The 18315-nt window shown below is 40.4% G+C and overlaps 1 protein-coding gene across 8 annotated transcripts; it reads right to left on the bottom strand.

Moving 5' to 3' along the window:
• Positions 1-2510: 2510 nt before the first annotated feature.
• LOC125708418 (major facilitator superfamily domain-containing protein 8-like) lies at positions 2511-15418 on the bottom strand. Of its 8 annotated transcripts, none has more exons than XM_048975928.1 (13): positions 15320-15418; positions 14820-14901; positions 8000-8185; positions 7456-7518; positions 7210-7329; positions 7020-7099; positions 6077-6371; positions 5898-5971; positions 5563-5776; positions 5266-5388; positions 3880-4010; positions 3195-3308; positions 2511-3099 (listed from the first exon to the last, which is right to left on the bottom strand). In XM_048975928.1, the coding sequence occupies exons 1-12, from the start codon at positions 15383-15385 to the stop codon at positions 3228-3230; spliced, it is 1515 nt and encodes a 504-aa protein (XP_048831885.1). In that variant the 5' UTR covers positions 15386-15418; the 3' UTR covers positions 2511-3099; positions 3195-3227. The 8 variants fall into 8 exon arrangements, with proteins under 8 accessions (XP_048831885.1, XP_048831889.1, XP_048831888.1 ...); XM_048975932.1 differs by having other exon boundaries at positions 15195-15389; XM_048975931.1 differs by having other exon boundaries at positions 15158-15389.
• Between the last annotated feature and the right edge of the window lie 2897 nt (positions 15419-18315).

Here is an 18315-nt window from a genome sequence, read left to right on the forward strand (position 1 = left end):
TGGTCAGGCTCTTTGATTGATGATGGGAAATGGGATATGCAGGTCAGCGGCAGATGCTGAAGGGGTGCTGGAGTGACTCATCATGTCCTGCTCATTGTACCGGTGCAGCCATCTGCTAACCCCAAGCAGTGCAATTTACCAAAGAAACCCTAGAACAACATGGGGAGTGTTTGTTGTAATGTGATGCAGTGCCTCCTGTTGGTTGTGCTGGTAATGCAGTCGGATTAACGTCAGAATCGTGCTCGTTTAAGGCAAGCCTCTGGGCCGCGCGGACTCCTGTGAGCGATTCCTGGACTCGGACGGCGACCCTAAACTGGCAGGAAGAGGAAGCCAGGGTGATCCTCACAGTCTGGATGGACAGGAGAAGGTGACGTGCACTGTGGGTGACCCACCAAGTCCCACAGGAAGCAGGGACCTCCCTGGGCAGCCCCCCATCTCAGGCAGCGACCCCCACTGATGATAGACTCATGGGAAGCTGGAGAACCTGCCTCCTTCTTGGGAGAGTGTGAAGTCACTCCGCCTGGCCCCATGTGATACGTGGGATGATTCCATGACACAGGATTAGGGGATCTGTGCTCATTTTCGAGCTGCCTAACAGTTACCAGTGACTTACGCATTCATAGCTCTTCTGTCTGCTTATCTTCTGCACCTTGCAATTTTTTTCCACATGCCCAAATCCATCCATCAATCTTCCAAAACCATTCATTCAGGACGGGGAAATGTGTCTGGATCTCAGGCAGCACGGAGGACACCCCAGAAGGGAAGCCTGCCTTTCTCAGGACCCCACGCATTCATACCACAAGGACGGTTTGCAGACACTGATTCGATCATCTATGTGATTTTGGACAGTGAGAGAAGTCACACTGGGGGAAAATGCAAGGACTGAACATGCAGTGCCAGGCAGGCGTGGTGTAAAGCACAGTGCCCACTCACGCATCCCAGTGTTACACATCTCACAAATACTCCTTTGAGAACAGAAACATTCTGACATACATCTTCCCAGCCACACAGTTTACTTGACGGGGCACAAATAATATAGTACATATTATGCTATTACTTATGCATTAATTAACCACAAACTAAGTCTTAGTTACATACTGGTGTCATGATAATTCATTAATGAATCAAGAGATGTTTTATCTCGGGCAGTTACTATATTTGTTACTGTACTTCTGTAAATCCTGTGAACTACTGAAGAAGCAAATAATGAATAACACAAGTGAAATACTGATCTCATGTTTGTTCATTAATTTGTGACACATCTTTTATCTCAAGTAGCAACTATATTTGTTCATGATTTGTACTGCAGTAGTAAATTATTTTATTACTTAGTATCTGTGCCCTGTCAAGTAAAGTGTTAGCATCTTCCCAATGCCCTGCCAAAGGGAATCCCGTATTTTCCCCTAATAATCCTAGAGGCATTGTTAGGTACTCAGTAAAACCATTGTAGTCTTGGCCTCTTCTGCAGTAAGGAGCACAGGAGGCGGAATAAGAATGTTTGTTATACAACTGCAAACTTTAAGTACTTTAAGTGGAAAAAGCCACGCTCCGCTCACTGACTGATTTTATGCTGCTAGGCTATTTTTCTACCAGTGATCTTGACTCTGTCACTAGTGTGTCCCCATTCACCAGTATGAACTTTGATAAGGTGTTTTCATTGGTTCCTGTGATGATTTACGGCTATTGGAAGCTGGACCCCATGCTGGACAAGCAGCTGTAAGAAAAAGGGATGTATGGACAAACATAAATGAGGAGTTGCAAAATTGCCCATAGGTGTGCATGTGTGAGTGAATGGTGTGAGGTTGCCCTGCGGTGGGTTGGTGCCTCATCCTGGGTCATTCCCTGCTTTGCACCCATAGCATCTAGGACAGACTCCGAACCCCCTGCAACCCTAAACAGGACAATGGATGGTAGACAGTACCCTTTATGCTAAAATGCAACAACAAAATAAGATGTTAAGCACGCTTCTGCTAACAATCAAATGAATGACCTGAGAGATTAACCAGTATTACTGACAGCTGATGACTAATCTAGGTCGCAGCCAGCTTGAGTATTCGAACATAGTGTCAATTTATTGCTCACTGATTACAAACTCCACTTTGTTTTATTCTTATTGGTGAAATTTTTTTGCAGGTAAAATTCTTTGTTGCTGTAAGCATTTTGTTTTCAGGAAAGTCTGGCTGAAATTTAGTATAATTTGATAATTTACAGTCATAGACTTTGATCTTGCTGAGCAACTTTTAAAAATCAATATAAAAACTACGATTTTTTTTTGCCAGGAATACTTACAATGCATCACAAGGTAAAAGGATGAATGCATGAAAAAAGGCCATTGTAAAATTTTCCCCATAGCTAAGAACCACCTTAACGTGCATCTTCATCTGCCTGTAGGTAGTGGCAGGTACCCCAGCGGTTAGTGAGGCAGCCTTATGGCTGCCATGCTGTTAATCTGCTTATAGTGCCCCTATGGTGACTGAAGTAAGACTGAGTAAAGCAAGACACCAATAAGGTCATTTTAATACCTTTCTGTATTAAGAACCAGTCATCTGTTTATTTTACTAGAAGTTATTTTTATGATTGTCCTGGTATTGTAAGCTAGAAAATTATAAAATTGATTTTGACAAATCATGTTTATACCAAATATCTGGAACATAATGCACAGTTGATAACAACCAGAAACATTTTACCAGAAAAGGTAAAAAAAAGGTCTTCATGAGTTCATGAGTTGAATTTGTAGTACATTTGCACAGGCCCACTTAGCTACTTATATTTTAATTTTTGCATGGCATTGCATATTTCTATGTACCTATGGGAGAAGTCTATTGGATCTGGACACCTCACTTATTTTTTTTGTTCTGATTCATTAAGTAAATGTTACAATAAAGGTTTGGCACATGTTAATAATGTGGGCTCTTTTTGTGCAATAATGACATATTACATATTTCCACAATTTTATATTTTCCATATTCACTGAATGCATATAGTAACAAAACTGCTTCAAGGTTGCATCCAAATCCATCCCATCTGTTCGTCCAATCCTGATTCCCTTCCACGTATCCAAATCTCTTCAGGGAATTTTGTGTCGGGCGACTCAAACACCTGCAGTGTTAGAATGACAGTATCAGAATATAGGGAGTAGACATGCTACTATATGATTCAATATGTAAAATAAGACTCGAGGTAAAATGACTCACCTCTTTGCTTTTCCCATATGACAGGGAAGAGATCTACCCAGAAACCTCTGACCTGTCTGCATTCTGAGCAATGCTTGGTTCTACCAAGCGGTTATAGGAAAAAACCATCATGATCTGAAAGGAAAAGCAGAGGATAATTTACGTCCTGTTATTGCAGTAGAATAGGAATTATAACAAACTGAATATAACAAAATACATTTACAAATGTTGACTCCATCCATCCATCCATCCATTTTCCAAACCGCTTATCCTATTGGGTCGCGGGGGGTCCGGAGCCTATCCCGGAAGCAATGGGCACGAGGCTGGGAACAACCCAGGATGGGGGGCCAGCCCATCGCAGGGCACACTCACACACCATTCACTCTCACATGCATTCCTACGGGCAATTTAGCAAGTCCAATTAGCCTCAGCATGTTTTTGGACTGTGGGGGGAAACTGGAGAACCCGGAGGAAACCCCACGACGACATGGGGAGAACATGCAAACTCCACACACATGTGACCCAGGTGGAGATTCGAACCCGGGTCCCAGAGGTGTGAGGCAACAGTGCTAACCACTGCACCACCATGCCGCCCCAAATGTTGACTCATTTATTATTATATGTCTTGATGCAAAATGTCATCTATTTTGCATTTGCACAGAACTGTGCACCTTACTTCAGCACACAAATACAACTCGGAACCTACTGTCAGCAGCATGAGCAGGACCATCATAACTCCCAGCATGACATAGAGGTTCTCTGTAAGTCCCCCAGCCCAAAGGGGACCTAGGATGGTGGCCAGTCCCCCAACAGAACGACGGATACCCTGACTGAATCCTGCAAATGTGTAAACAGATAAATAGGTTTTTGTGGCTTATATGATTAGGACAATAAATTATTAGAAATGAGGCTACTGTATAGTACATTACAATTTACACTGTATAAGAATGTATATTTTAGATGAAATGTAACACTGTAAAAAAGCACATATAGAAGGCTACTCATTCCCAGTCACAAAGAACAAAACTAGAATAATAGTAGAATCAACCAATTACATTTTGTTAAAGCTCATGTAACAGAGTGTTCATTGGCACACATTTCTATATCCTGAAGTATCTGATTACTACTGCTGCTGCTGCAGAAGTCTTAACAGAAACATTTACCACAGTGATCACGTTGTGTTTTTGAGAAATAGGAGAAAACAGTGTTTCAATCTGCCTGCTGAATATACGGGAAGATGTATGATTAAATAAAGTTAAATAAATATAGGAAGTTCTCGGTTTCCAACCTCCTGATTTCTGAGTTTTTCTGTGCATTTTCTATGGGAAAAAAATAATAATAATTTTCATACATATTTTTTTTTAATCTGCATGTAATTCATTGTTCTTAATTAATGAACAATAATTTGGAATGAATTAGCGTGTGAAGTCCTGAACTACCTGTGATTTGACATCCTTACTTATTAAACAATGCCATTTTGAAAGCACTTAAACTCAGCTTGTATGTGCTGTCAAGTAGTATTTTTGGTGGAAACGAATAATCTGCACAAGTTTAAGTTATTGTTTGGGGTTTGGCAGAGGCAAGCTGCTGATAATCTTATTCAACCTGTGTTTTCCTTTTCAGGTCCTTGCAGTCAGTTCCATTCATTGGTTTATCACTCATTGCTTTATTTGTAGTTAAGCACCTTCTTTATGTGTTGTTTAGTTTATCGATTATAACTATTTCTGGATTTCCTTGTTATTTGTTAACTTCTTTTATTACCTTGTTGAGTTAATTCGTTCTCTTAGTCACACTTATGACTTTTTATTGTTGGTCGTTAACCTTGCTTTGAGTTTGACTCGGTCTGGGATTGTCTAGCTAATTTTCAGCAAATTATAATGAGACTGAACGTGTGATTAATCACTCTCTTCATGCGATTAATCACAATTGAAAAGGTTAATCACCTCACAGCCCTAGTTCATTTACATAAAGACACTGCATGACCTTTGAGTTTGCCATCGTGGACCTACAAGGTCCATTTACAAACAGAAAATACTGCTAAGTCACTATTTAGAACATTCCTACATAAGCATTAGGGGCCACTGCTGCTCACCTTGCGTCTTCTCTGCAGTCACCTTTGAGAAGAGAGACACCTGTGCAACCGCAACAAAAGGTAAGCCCAGAACCTGCAGGAAGACTCCGATAATGAACTCTGTCAGCTGCCACTGGAACCCACCTGGGAACAGATGGGACAAGATGAACCAGCTGAGTAAATATCAGTTGATATAAGCACATCATTTTGTATCAGTAAGTACGAGTTAAAGGTTTGAATCTGTACTATTGTGAGAACATATGACTTTTTACAACAGTGCAAATGGTCCAGCGTGTTTGACCCTAACTGAGTACTCACCCTGGGGGTTGGTCAAAAAAATAAGGCACCACACACAGGAGATGTTGCCAACAATCAGCCCCACGGCCAAGACGACGCGGTCACCCACACGGGGGCTAAGCCAGCGGACCAAGAAGAACCCAGCGATCACCTCCACCCCACATGCAAAGTACATGACACTGTTCTCCAGCTCGCCAAAGTTGAAGTACTTCTGGGTCAGAGGAGTCACCATGGTCTATATTGTAGTGGAGAAATACAGACAAGTGATTCGAATACAAACCAAAGTTTTCTTTGTTAACAAACCCTGCAGCTGTGAGGTATAGATAATGGTCATGTACATGTTTGACTGGATGTACCTCTAGTGTGGTTTGGTTGAACAGTGTAATGAACTGGGCCGTGAGCAGAACCACTACTTCCTCCCTTAAAAATTCTGCAGAGAAAGAACTATAAGCAATGCAACGTAAGCACAACATACATGGCAGCAAGAGCAATGTACAGCAGATAGCAAGACAGATGGAGAGAGAGAATCATTCACCTCTGCTGGCATTGAAGTTCCTGAAGGGGTTAGACTGACCAGGCAACTCCGAATGTGAAGAGGGTGGGGAACTATGAGGAAGAGTACCATTGGGAAGAGGTTCTGATGGGCTCGGGCAAACAGTGCCATAAGACCCAGATGGCTCTTCAGCACCCACCAGGGGCTCCTTTTCACTCTCCTCTTCCACATCCACCACATCCCTGATGATACAGGATGCAGAATCCTCAGGTGGCAGGTCCCAGTACATTAACAGCACTGCCAGCTGAAGAAGGATCCACAGCAGACACATGAAGAGCTAGAAGAGAAGACAGCAATTACACCAAAATGCTGGGACTGGGATATATTCCTTCACTAAATACCAACCATGTGCTACAAAAAGAACTGGATGAAGTAAGTAAGTATAATTTAAGGCTTTCGTTCATCTAATTTGACCAAATGCTTTTAATTCTTCAGAATTAAAATGAGTCCCCCACTATAAGTTCCTCAAATTTTTAGCGAGAACGGTTAATAGGAAAATGAACATGAAAAATAGAATTTGCGGGTCAGTTCGGCAGATAACCAGCTGTGTTAAGAGGCAGCATGTGGCCCAGCCTCAGAAATATAGTCACATGTCTGTGGGCCCTTGAGCGAGGCCCTTAACCCCCAGCTCCAGGGGGCCCCTTCAGGTGGCTGCCCTTAGCTGCCAAGCTTGTTCTCACCTACATATGCTTATGTGTTTCATGAAGAGCAAGATGGGTAGGTGGTGGGAAAAAAAAAGGATTTGGAAGAATTCTGAACAGGAACAATTTTGGAAGTTTGAATGGCACCCACTGCACAAGAATAAAACAAATTAATAAAAACAAAACCCCTCACTTATGCTACACAACTAATTGCTTGGCTAGCATGCTACTCCACACGCAGACAAAGAAACAACATCAATATAGTTACCGGTATGGTTACGTACCCCTGGTGCAGTGAACTTATTTACAACAAAGGGTCCAAGCTGGAAGTTACACAACCTCAAAAATATGTTGCAAGCCGGGCCTGTTTTGGAAAGAGGGATGGATAAAGGGATAAAGGGATGGTGTAGACACTAGCACAATACAAGGCCACATTGTGACAGCAATCATGAAGATGCTGAAAATGGCACTGACCAATAAGCAGGCCAGCTTGCCGGCAGGCCATGACAGCTGCAAAGACGGTGCTGCGATCCTCAGGCGCCGTACTACGTGTCAGGTATCCAAAAATGGAGGCCCCAGCTCCAGTCCCGATACCTGGGGATGAGCACACACACGGTCGGCCTCCTTTCTGTCCTTCAGCATTTAAGAACCATACAAAAGGGCTGGACGTTTGGCTCGGGCTCCGGCTAATATACTAATCTGGCAGCTGACGATACTCACCTGCTACGAGTCGACTGGACAGCAGGAGCCACTTATCGAAATTCATGAAATACATAAAGTTACCTGGGAATGAAGGAAGTAGAAACAGGTATAATTTACAGGGGGACAGGACTGGTGAGCATCCCGCAGCCGGAACAGCCAGAAGGGGATGCCAGCCAGGGGCATAGGAGCCGGGGGGGACTGGCTAGTACGTGCACCTCCAATATTGAATTTGATATTTAATTTATCCCCCCCCCAAAAAAAAAGAAATTATATATAGGGTCTACATTCAGCCCTCTTAAAAAATAGATTAAGAGTTCCTGCCACATTCAGTACTAGAGCAGAGCAGTGTCTTATAAACGGCTCACTGGGGCAAACGACAATATGATCTGTATATTTCTCCTGTGAAGTTCTACAAAAGAAACCAGTTCTCTGATTCACCTTCTCAGAACCAAGAAGTGTTTCTGAGTCATAATTTGGTGACATGTTGTTGTTTCCAGGGCGTTCAATTACGTGTAAGAGAGGCAACATGATTTAGCCTACAACCATCCACACTGATGCTTACCCACAACCTCGAAGAGATTTGCAAACAGAATGATGTTTTTGGTAGTGCGAGTCCTGTCTGACCACTGGCCAAAGAAAGGGCCCGCAAGCAGCCCACTCAAACTGAACGCAGACAGGCTCAGTCCCAGGAAATACGGTGGAGCTCCAAGGATTTGAAGATACCTCCATATCGTTGGTAAAATTACAGCTATGAAAGGGAAATCACAGTGTCATACAAATATTAGGTTTTAGTTACCTTATCAAGCAAAGAACTTGTTGTAAAACTCAAAAAATAAGTATTGCCTGTTATCTGAAGTAAGACTAACTGTTCGACACACTGCTGCCAGAAACAAGAGCATAAGTACTTTTAAAACACACTTAAATTCACAGTGCGAAGATAGTGAGGGAAAAAATAAGCTTTTAAACCATGGCATGTTGAAAAACCGTGTTCAAAAAAGGTAATTGTCTAATATTACCTGACACCTGACACCAAGTGACAATTCTGCCAAATGAAAAACTAATTGACAGTATACAACAATCCTACTGAACGTGGGTTTCAAAGATTCAATTTTCACATCAGTAGACAGATTACTTATTCACATTAAAATCATTAGTTTATGTTGCAACTTTTCAACAGTGTATTAAACACACTATATTGTCAAACGTATTGGGACAACCCTCCAAATCATTGAATTCAGGTCTTCCAATCACTTCCATAGCCACTGGTGTATAAAATCAAGCACATAGACATGCAGTCTGTTTTTATAAACATTTGTGAAAGAATGGGTCACTCTCAGGTGCTCAGTGAATTCAAGCGTGGTACCATGATAGGACACCACCTGTGAAATTAGTCCATTCGTGAAATTTCCTCGCTACTAAATATTCCATGTTCAACTGTTAGTGGTATTTTAACAAAGTGGAAGCAATTGGGAACAACAGCCACTCAGCCACGAAGTGACAGGCCACATAAAATCACTGAGCGGGGAAAACACATGCTGAGGTGCACAGTGTGCAGGAGTCACCAACTGTCTGCAGAGTCAATAGCTACAGACCTCCAAACTTAAAGTTTGTAAAGTTTGGTGAAGGGGGGGATTATGGTATGGGGTTGTTTTTCAGGGGTTGGGCTTGGCTCCTTAGTTCCAATGAAAGGAACTCTTAAGGCTGTAGCACTGAAAGCCATCTTGGACAATTTCATGTTCCCAACTTTGAGGGAACAGTTTGGGGATGGTCCCCTCCTGTCCCAACATGACTGCGCACCAGAGCACAAAGCAAGGTCCATAAGGACATGGATGAGCGACTCTGATGTGGAGGAGCTTGACTGGCCTGCACAGAGCCCTGACCCCAACCCGACAGAATGAATTAGAGTGGAGACCGTAAGCCAGGCCTCCTCGTCTAACATCAGTGCCTGACCTCACAAATGCTCTCCTGGAAGAATGGTCAAAAATTCCCAGAGTTATAGCTGCAAAGGGTGGGCCAACTCCATATTAAATCCTATGTACTAAGAATGAGATGTCATTAACATAAATGTCTGTGTAAAGGCAGGTGTCTCAATATTTTTCACAATATAGTGTAAATAGGTAATATCCATCCATCCATTTTCCAAACCGCTTATCCTACTGGGTCGTGGGGGGTCCGGAGCTCATCCCGGAAGCAATGGCCTCGAGGCAGGGAACAACCCAGGATGGGGGGTCAGCCCATCGCAGGGCACACTCACACACCATTCACTCACACATGCAACCCCACGCCGACATGGGGAGAACATACAAACTCCACACACATGCGACCCAACCGGAGACTCGAACCCGGGTCCCAGAGGTGTGAGGCAACAGTACTAACCACTACACCACCTTGCCGCCCCCAATTAGAAAACATGGGGAAATTATTATTTTTTTTTTTATTTAGTTTTTTTCCGAAGTGAACAAAGTAATACCATCCATCCATCCATTTTCCAAACCGCTTATCCTCCTGGGTCGCGGGGGGTCCGGAGCCTATCCTGGAAGCAATGGCCTCGAGGCAGGGAACAACCCAGGATGGGAGGCCAGCCCATCGCAGGGCACACTCACACACCATTCACTCACACATGCATACCTATGGGCAATTTAGTAACTCCAATTAGCCTCAGCATGTTTTTGGACTGTGGGAGGAAACCAGAGTACCCGGAGGAAACCCCACGCTGACATGGGGAGAACATACAAACTCCACACACATGTGACCCAAGCGGAGACTCGAACCCGGGTCCCAGAGGTTTGAGGCAACAGTGCTAACCACTGCACCACCATGCCGCCCCCAATTAGAAAACATGGGAAAATTATTTTTTTGTTTGAAATTTAGTTTTTTCCGAAGTGAACAAAGTAATGCAAATAATTTAAATTGATTTATATAAAAAGATGTAAATAAGTCTTCTTAACAGGTAAACCTCTCAAGGAGCAAAAAATGACATCATTATACTTTGATATATATTCTTTCCACTCACAATGTAAAAATGTAACACTTCTCATTTACTGATATTTGGACAGATCATGTGATGTGAAGTTTTCCGAGAGACAGGCATTGTTTTACAAATAATGATGCCACAGCAAGGCATTAGTAATATATTACAGAAAAGACAAATGGTCAAGTAAATAGACATAAAAATGAAACATTTTGATTAAAAGTTATATATATATATATATATATATACATACACACACATACACACACACACACACATTTATACAAATCAGGGCATTGCAAATATAGATTTTCTTGAATAATGTGTTGAAGTAGATTTAATTAGTAATACAAAAAGGTTTTATAAAAAATAACCCCTGAAATTTGCATTGAGAGCAAATACATTTTTGTTGTCTTCTGTGCCATGACCAACCAGAGCACTTCTTCTTCTGTGCCATGACCAACCAGAGCACTTCTTCTTCTGTGCCATGACCAACCAGAGCACTTCTTCTTCTGTGCCATGACCAACCAGAGCACTTCTTCTTCTGTGCCATGACCAACCAGAGCACTTCTTCTTCTGTGCCATGACCAACCAGAGCACTTCTTCTTCTGTGCCATGACCAACCAGAGCACTTCTTCTTCTGTGCCATGACCAACCAGAGCACTTCCTCTTCTGTGCCATGACCAACCAGAGTATTTCTTGAAATCATAACGTCATTGAAAATTAGCTTAAGCTTCAGTACGGTTTCTGAGTAGCAGGACACCCCGTGTGAGTTAGTGGTTGTGGAAGGAATTCTACTCCTTAAAATAATCATAATGAATAGTCAGAATACCTGCTACCTGATGAAACTTATGTTGATCTACAAAAAAACATTAAGGAAACTGATAAAGATTTGAACACTTAAAAATGCCATCTTTTTGGTTTTGCATAATTACACTATGAAAATAAATTTGATACCTTTACATAGCAAAACAAAATTAGCCTCAAATTTAATAGCAAGGTAGAGTTATCTGAAGCAGACATAAAAAGTAAAAAACCGCAATAACTGCTCTTCTTATGCTTTATAATTCATTTCCATCCGGTGTGGCGTATTTGAACTGGCATGTTATCTAATTCTGATAAATATTCTCAGCATTACTGTCATTGCGTACATCACCAACATGATGTTTAAAAACTGATAAAGTGATATGTTACCAAATTGATACTTCAGAAATTTAACTGACCATACAACGCAGAAGGAAACATCAGACCAATCTGAAAAAGAGCAATGGCAATTAATGCTAATCAAAATACAGAACCTAAAATAAACAAAATATTTTAGTTACGAACGTTGCCTGATGATTTTAGAAACTCTCTGGCATGGTTTAGGAAACTCTCTCTCTTGTTTCCTCGACATTAGGGAACTGCCATTAAGATTTATAAGATTCCGGTCAATTTCTTGCCTGCTGAAACGACGTGTAAGATCAGAGCAACGTGAGGATCACAGATTAATGGGCAAATCCATCGCATAAGTGAAAATCAGCCTGACTGCCCAGGGGGACAGGCTTGAGAAACAACTGAAAAGCTAGTGCAACCTGTCACACCGGTTACTGTGTAACGATCATGCTGTTGTAATTAGAATACATGTCTGTGGTGTCACATTTCACAAAATTATTTGCACATTTTATTGCTAAGTAAATAACTGATACAAAAACTGAATGCATATATGTGGCACAAACACTTTACGATTTTATTACACATTTATTTCTGAACCTAATCAAATGTGCTAATGATAAAATGGAAATACAATCCCCATTTCGCATTTAGTTTTCAGTCTATGCATAATGCTCGTGCAAAACAAATGAGAATTAAAATTAAATAGTACCGTTTGCGTTTTAAGTTTCCAATCATCCGAGTCGTTGTGAAAAATTAGAAGTTGAAATAAAAAATATATATCCCATTTCATTTTCTAACTTGATTTGCAAGTTTAAGCAGGAGAGCGACTGTAAGAACACTGGTATTAGTCTAGCCCGGACTGCCATGTTTCCAGCGTTTTTCAGGCTTAAAACTAATCTGGACCGGGCTAATTTCACAGTATCCTTCCAGTGTCATGAAATGCGTAGTAAACAGCAGGCACATTTGCCCAAGTTGGATATGATCTTCACCTTCTGTTTGAAGATGCGACTTCTTTTTGAAATCAGTGCGTACAATTGCTCAACGTGTCATGCGACCAGTTTACTGTTACGAAATAAAAAATCACATTACGCAGGGGGTAATTCCATTATTTTCAAAGCAGGGTGTTTTGTGAAATTCATATATGGAATAAATATGCGTGCCACAGCCTAAACGTTTTATTTACACGCTATTTCTTATTTTCAAAATCTGATAACTATAACCTACGCAGTACGTGCCGCCGCAAACACTCCCCTTTATAGGGAAGCCGAGAATAAGCGAAATGAGACACTACGAATAAAAAGCTGGAAATAAGTAGCTAAATTGAGCGCAGCAGTAACCCATATCTCCGCCCACTGACCCGTTGTGGAGACTGCGTTAACATCTTCATTTCCTTTTTTTTTTTTTTTTGCAAGAAATACCTCCTATAATACAACCATTTAGGATTTAAAATTTGCTCCACATTTGGCTTCTTTGTTTCAGTATGTTTTTATTGGACAAGAAAGCACAAAATTCTTCAATCCTACTGTGTAAATTGAACAAGGTTAAACTACGACAATGCCTTTGTTAGTCTGGGTGCCATTACAGACAAAAGAAAACTATTTTGTAGGTACAACCAGTGCATGCATGCATACATTGTGTGATAAATATGTATAATTTAACATAAAAAAAGTCACCAATTGTTGCATACATAATTAATACGCTTAGCCTACTGCAAACAATACTGGTAAGTCGTTATATATGCTAGCAATTGCCACTATTTTGATTTAATATGACTGATAATGGGTGCCCTGTGAGCAATGGGCATCCAGTCTACGGTTTTCCACTGACTTGTGGCCTGTGCATCCTGGGTTAGACTTAACACCCCCTACGACTCTGTACTGGAAAAGTGATTAGAAGCTTGAACAATGTTTAGGTATTTTACTGTGATAAAACTAGCTAAATGAATTATACCACTAAGGCAAATCTTAAAAAAACTAAGTTGTTTACTGCTGATCTATAGTTAATTCAGTTAATCCTTATCTAAAGCATCTCAGTATGTGCTTCATTGTCATCCACTGAAGATTATAACAATGCTGGGTATTTCATGAGGGGTCCAGGTTATAACAAATGTATTTATATACATTTACCTTTTGTTGTAGACAGAAAGACATTCATTTTGGAGCAACAAATGGCCAGAGGGAAAACAACAGACTTACTGACACTCTTATGAGAAACTAAAAACGAATCATTCACGCCATAACACCAAGCTGCAAGTATGCAGATTCCAAATAAATTATGACAGAGGGAAGACGGTAAGGAAAGTGACATTTGTCATCTTGCAACTGGAGAAAACTAGCAGGAGAAATGTTGAAAGCTAAAAGTTACCAAGACAAAGTTAGTAACAACAATATAACAAATATGTATGTATACAAATAGCACATCTGAAGTATTGGGAAAGGTCAAAAAGTACTGCCTGCAACATATCAAATGAAAACACCTAACAACCATGAACGCTCATACTGTATGTACGACGTTCAAAAGTTTCACAAAGTAGTTGTCAGTTTTTAATAGTGAAACGTACAGCGAATACGGTGAGAATAGTCTAACAATACTGTTAACAATGTTTCTGGAATTAGTACATGAGTGTGGTTATTTATTGCTGATTTTCAGACTTTGTACAAATAATGAGAAATCTAGATGTTTTACACCGAACTTGCCCTAGATAATAATTTGCCAACTTCGTCGTTTTTCCCCACGCCAGACAACATGTTAAGCTGCAGCAATATGTTAAGCAACCAATATTCTATTACCACAAATAATTAGCAACAAATAATCAACTGCCGTAATATTAGTCCTTTAACTATAGTTTGCTATCCTGAGAAGTCATTATTAAACCATGGACATATGATCCCCAACCAGACAAACATGTCATTGTATTACAGTCCCATATTCCATCACAAAAGGTCAAACAAAACAACTTATTTGTATAGTCAAGTAAATCATATAATAATTAGGGTATTACTGATTTATACTGTATCGTGCGTGTCAGCCGACACTTTTCTAATACGCATCAAGTTGACGTACGGTTATGGTTCATTTTATAAATGACATTAGGTAACATTTAAACCTCCATTTATATCACGTATTATCCAAGCGATTAGGATACCCAGATTAAGAGTTACTATCAGGAGGGCTGAAAATGCTGTATGCAGCCTTGTTTGACTTCAGTTAGTTAAATGCAAACAACAACAATAATAAATAATAATAATAATCTTACCATATTCAATTCCACTAAGAAGAAAGATTAAGCCAATAGTAAAAAACGTTAGCTTCTTCTTCCGCCGATAATCCATTATTCGCTAAATGGGTTAAAGCATCGCATTTACCATTCTGATGAAATCTGTATGTATACGAGGCTATTGCGGGAAATGGCGATACCCGTATGATCGCCCAAATTAAGGAGGCTGTGCATCCAATTACAAAATCTCGCAATAAATACAGGGCATCAGTAGCTAGCAAATAGTATCGTATAATAAAATCCTGACGCCAAGTGGTGTATGTGATACGCGGCACATATATACGTATACATACATACATACATACATACATACATACGTGTCTAACTTGTAGCTGATTTTAAAAAATCACATACGGAACGTCTCTTTCTGTCACCGTAACTGCTGCTACGACATACGATTGTTCGTTTTAAAAGCTACAGAAATAAAGTATCCATCCAAGTCGGAATTTGCAGGTAAACAAACGCGTTTCCGTCGTTACCCGGGACCGGGACCGGGACCGGCGTCCGGATCCCCGGCGTCTTTCTTTCCCAAGTCGGCGTGACATAAGCAACTTCCGGTCGCCACACGTACAAGCGGCTCTTACCTTGGCTGTGCAAAATACACGTAAATTTACAACCTTTTAGTAAGCAGGCTGCAAATATAGTGTTTTAGAAATAAATAGATGCATGTCTGCATAACCTCACGTGTTTTCCCCCCAAGTTATAGTGTTATTTGTCATATACACAAACATGCACTGTATTTCTGTGTAGTGTAATGCTTACTCAAGCTGTTAATGCACATAAAAGACAATGCGGAAACGATTTCCCCCTTGTTTCGATAGAACAGTGAACTTACAGTTCTTGATAAATGACACGTGTTTGCATGCAGTCCCTAAGTAATGAAATCGGACAGAGAATCCATCTAAATAAGTGAAACAATTTGTTTCATTATGGTCGAGAAACAAGGACAAATGCTAAGCTGGACACATTTTTTTTCTAGCAAGGCACGAAGGCTTTAAAATTGGATTTCTTTTCTTCCAGTCAGGCTTCACATCAGTCTTGTGATTCCTGTTAGATGACTATGGTGTTTCTCAATATGCGCAATTCACTGTACTTGTCCCACCATCGTTGCATTCTTGAACCTAAGTTATTTTTTTTTCTCAGTAGCAAGAGCGCAAAGATCATACTTGTGAGTTTCTTAAGACCAGTCTAACTTGTCTTCCAAGAACGAACTTGGGGCGCAACGAATCATGGGAATGGTTTCGTTCAGTGAGTTTACAGTCGGATTTATACTAGACATTTGGTGTGGGGCAAGTTCTTGAATATTGGGACGGATTTTCAGCAATGGGAGGAGGGGGGGGGGGGCTGTTATATTCACTCATTGCAAATTCATCCCATTCAACAGCATAGTTGCTTTCAGCATGTGTGAGTTGTTGAGACACCAAACTGTACTGTTTCTTGTTTCACACCATTATCCCTCCTCCACCAAACTTTATAATTCACAAAATGCAGTCTGGCAGGTAACATTCTCCTAATATATCATTATTAGCCTATGCTGGTAGCATAAAATGACAGTGTTTATAGAAATTGGACTGGACAGTTTGTCACCATAGAGAATAAAATGAACATATCTTGAAGACACTGGCAAAGTATTATGGCACAATTTTTGAGATGTGTATAAAGTATGACACAGCGAAGGATTAAGTAAGAAAACTTTACTTAGAGAAGATCAGTCTTCACTATCAAGATCATAGTTGTACTGGCCAAAGCAAAAGTGCTTCAGGGTTTTAGTTGCGAAAGTCGTATCCAAAAAGTCGTTCAAGAACTAATAAAAAGATCTGGGCATTATATTGTTACTTTCGAAAGGTAATCTTAACAAATGTGTAGTGACTTTTTATTGCTTAGCAGACACATCAGTTTACAAATTTACAAAACCTGGTATTTTACAGCAGCAATTCAGTTTAAGTACTTTTCACAATTATACAGTGACATCACCCCTGGGCTTTAAACTGACATTATCCCCATCAAAATACTCATTGTCTTTCTTAAAAATCAAATAAAATAAAATAAAAAAAACAGAACGAGGATGAAATTATATACGTTCAAAGTCAATGAAATATCCATCCATCCATCCATTTTCCAAACTGCTTATCCTACTGGGTCGCGGGAGGTCCGGAGCCTATCCCGGAAGCAATGGGCACGAGGCTGGGAACAACCCAGGATGGGGGGCCAGCCCATCGCAGGGCACACTCACACACCATGCACTCTCACATGCATTCCTACGGGCAATTTAGCAAGTCCAATTAGACTCAGCATGTTTTTAGACTGTGGGGGGAAACCAGAGTACCCGGAGGAAACCCCACGACGACATGGGGAGAACATGCAAACTCCACACACATGTGACCCAGGCGGAGATTCGAACCCTGGTCCCAGAGGTGTGAGGCAACAGTGCTAACCACTGCACCACCATGCCGCCCCCTCAATGAAATATGTTATCTGAAATAATTTTATTTGTACATAATTACACAACACTCATAATATCAAAGACTCAATACAAAGCAGCTTTAATTACACAATGGAACAGAGAGTTTGTAACTGAAAAGACAGGCTTTTATTGGGTAGCAGTTAAAACTGAATAGATTGTTTACTACGGAGTGCAGTCTTAGGCCAGACATCCTATAGAGCTTTAGCAGGATAAAAAAGTAGAAACAGCAACTGACTTGCATGCATGAAGGTTCTGTGCAACCTGCACTTGGCCCATGACATATTCAATAGTAGGAGCAGCATAGTAGCATTAATAGTTGAAATAGTAACAATAATGTTTTAAAACAGCTATGAAAACATCTACTGGGCCTTTATTTGTCAAAACAATAATGTAAAAGTGTATATATTCTTCAGTCATATATTATTTCCTAGGTGTTCCGAAATGTTGATCCCCTATCTCCCTTTACTTTAAAGTTTGGCCTAAGTTCCAAAAAAAAGTACGTTTTTAGTGTCTCTAACTGCATCGAGAGGTTTGAAACATTCACAATCGATATGAAATTGCCTATATTCACCAATGTTCAATGCTAGGCTACACAATGACGTGTCCTCTATTACAGTACGCAAAAAGGTGGGTCATAAATGCAAGTTCAAGTGAAGCTGCATCATGGAAGTTAATATGTGTGTGTGTGTGTATATATATATATATATATATATATATATATATATATATATATATAAAATCGGGCAAAAATAGCATTTAGAGCTTTTTTAGATGGGCCCAGCCCTCCATTGTCTGTAACCTGTACAGAAAACAAAACGATATACATCACATGCAAACCATGCAATAATAAGGCATCATAATACCACTCACCATTATAAACTTAAAAAGATTGACCCATTTAAGATAGTATGTAGCAAAATGAATGACATTGTATTAAACATGCATGCGGAGAACTGTAGTCTTTAGGAAAGAATATTTAAAAAAAATACAAAGTGCATAACTGCAAACATG

The sequence above is a fragment of the Brienomyrus brachyistius genome, chromosome 15 (assembly GCF_023856365.1).
Source record: "Brienomyrus brachyistius isolate T26 chromosome 15, BBRACH_0.4, whole genome shotgun sequence".
NCBI lineage: Eukaryota > Metazoa > Chordata > Actinopteri > Osteoglossiformes > Mormyridae > Brienomyrus > Brienomyrus brachyistius.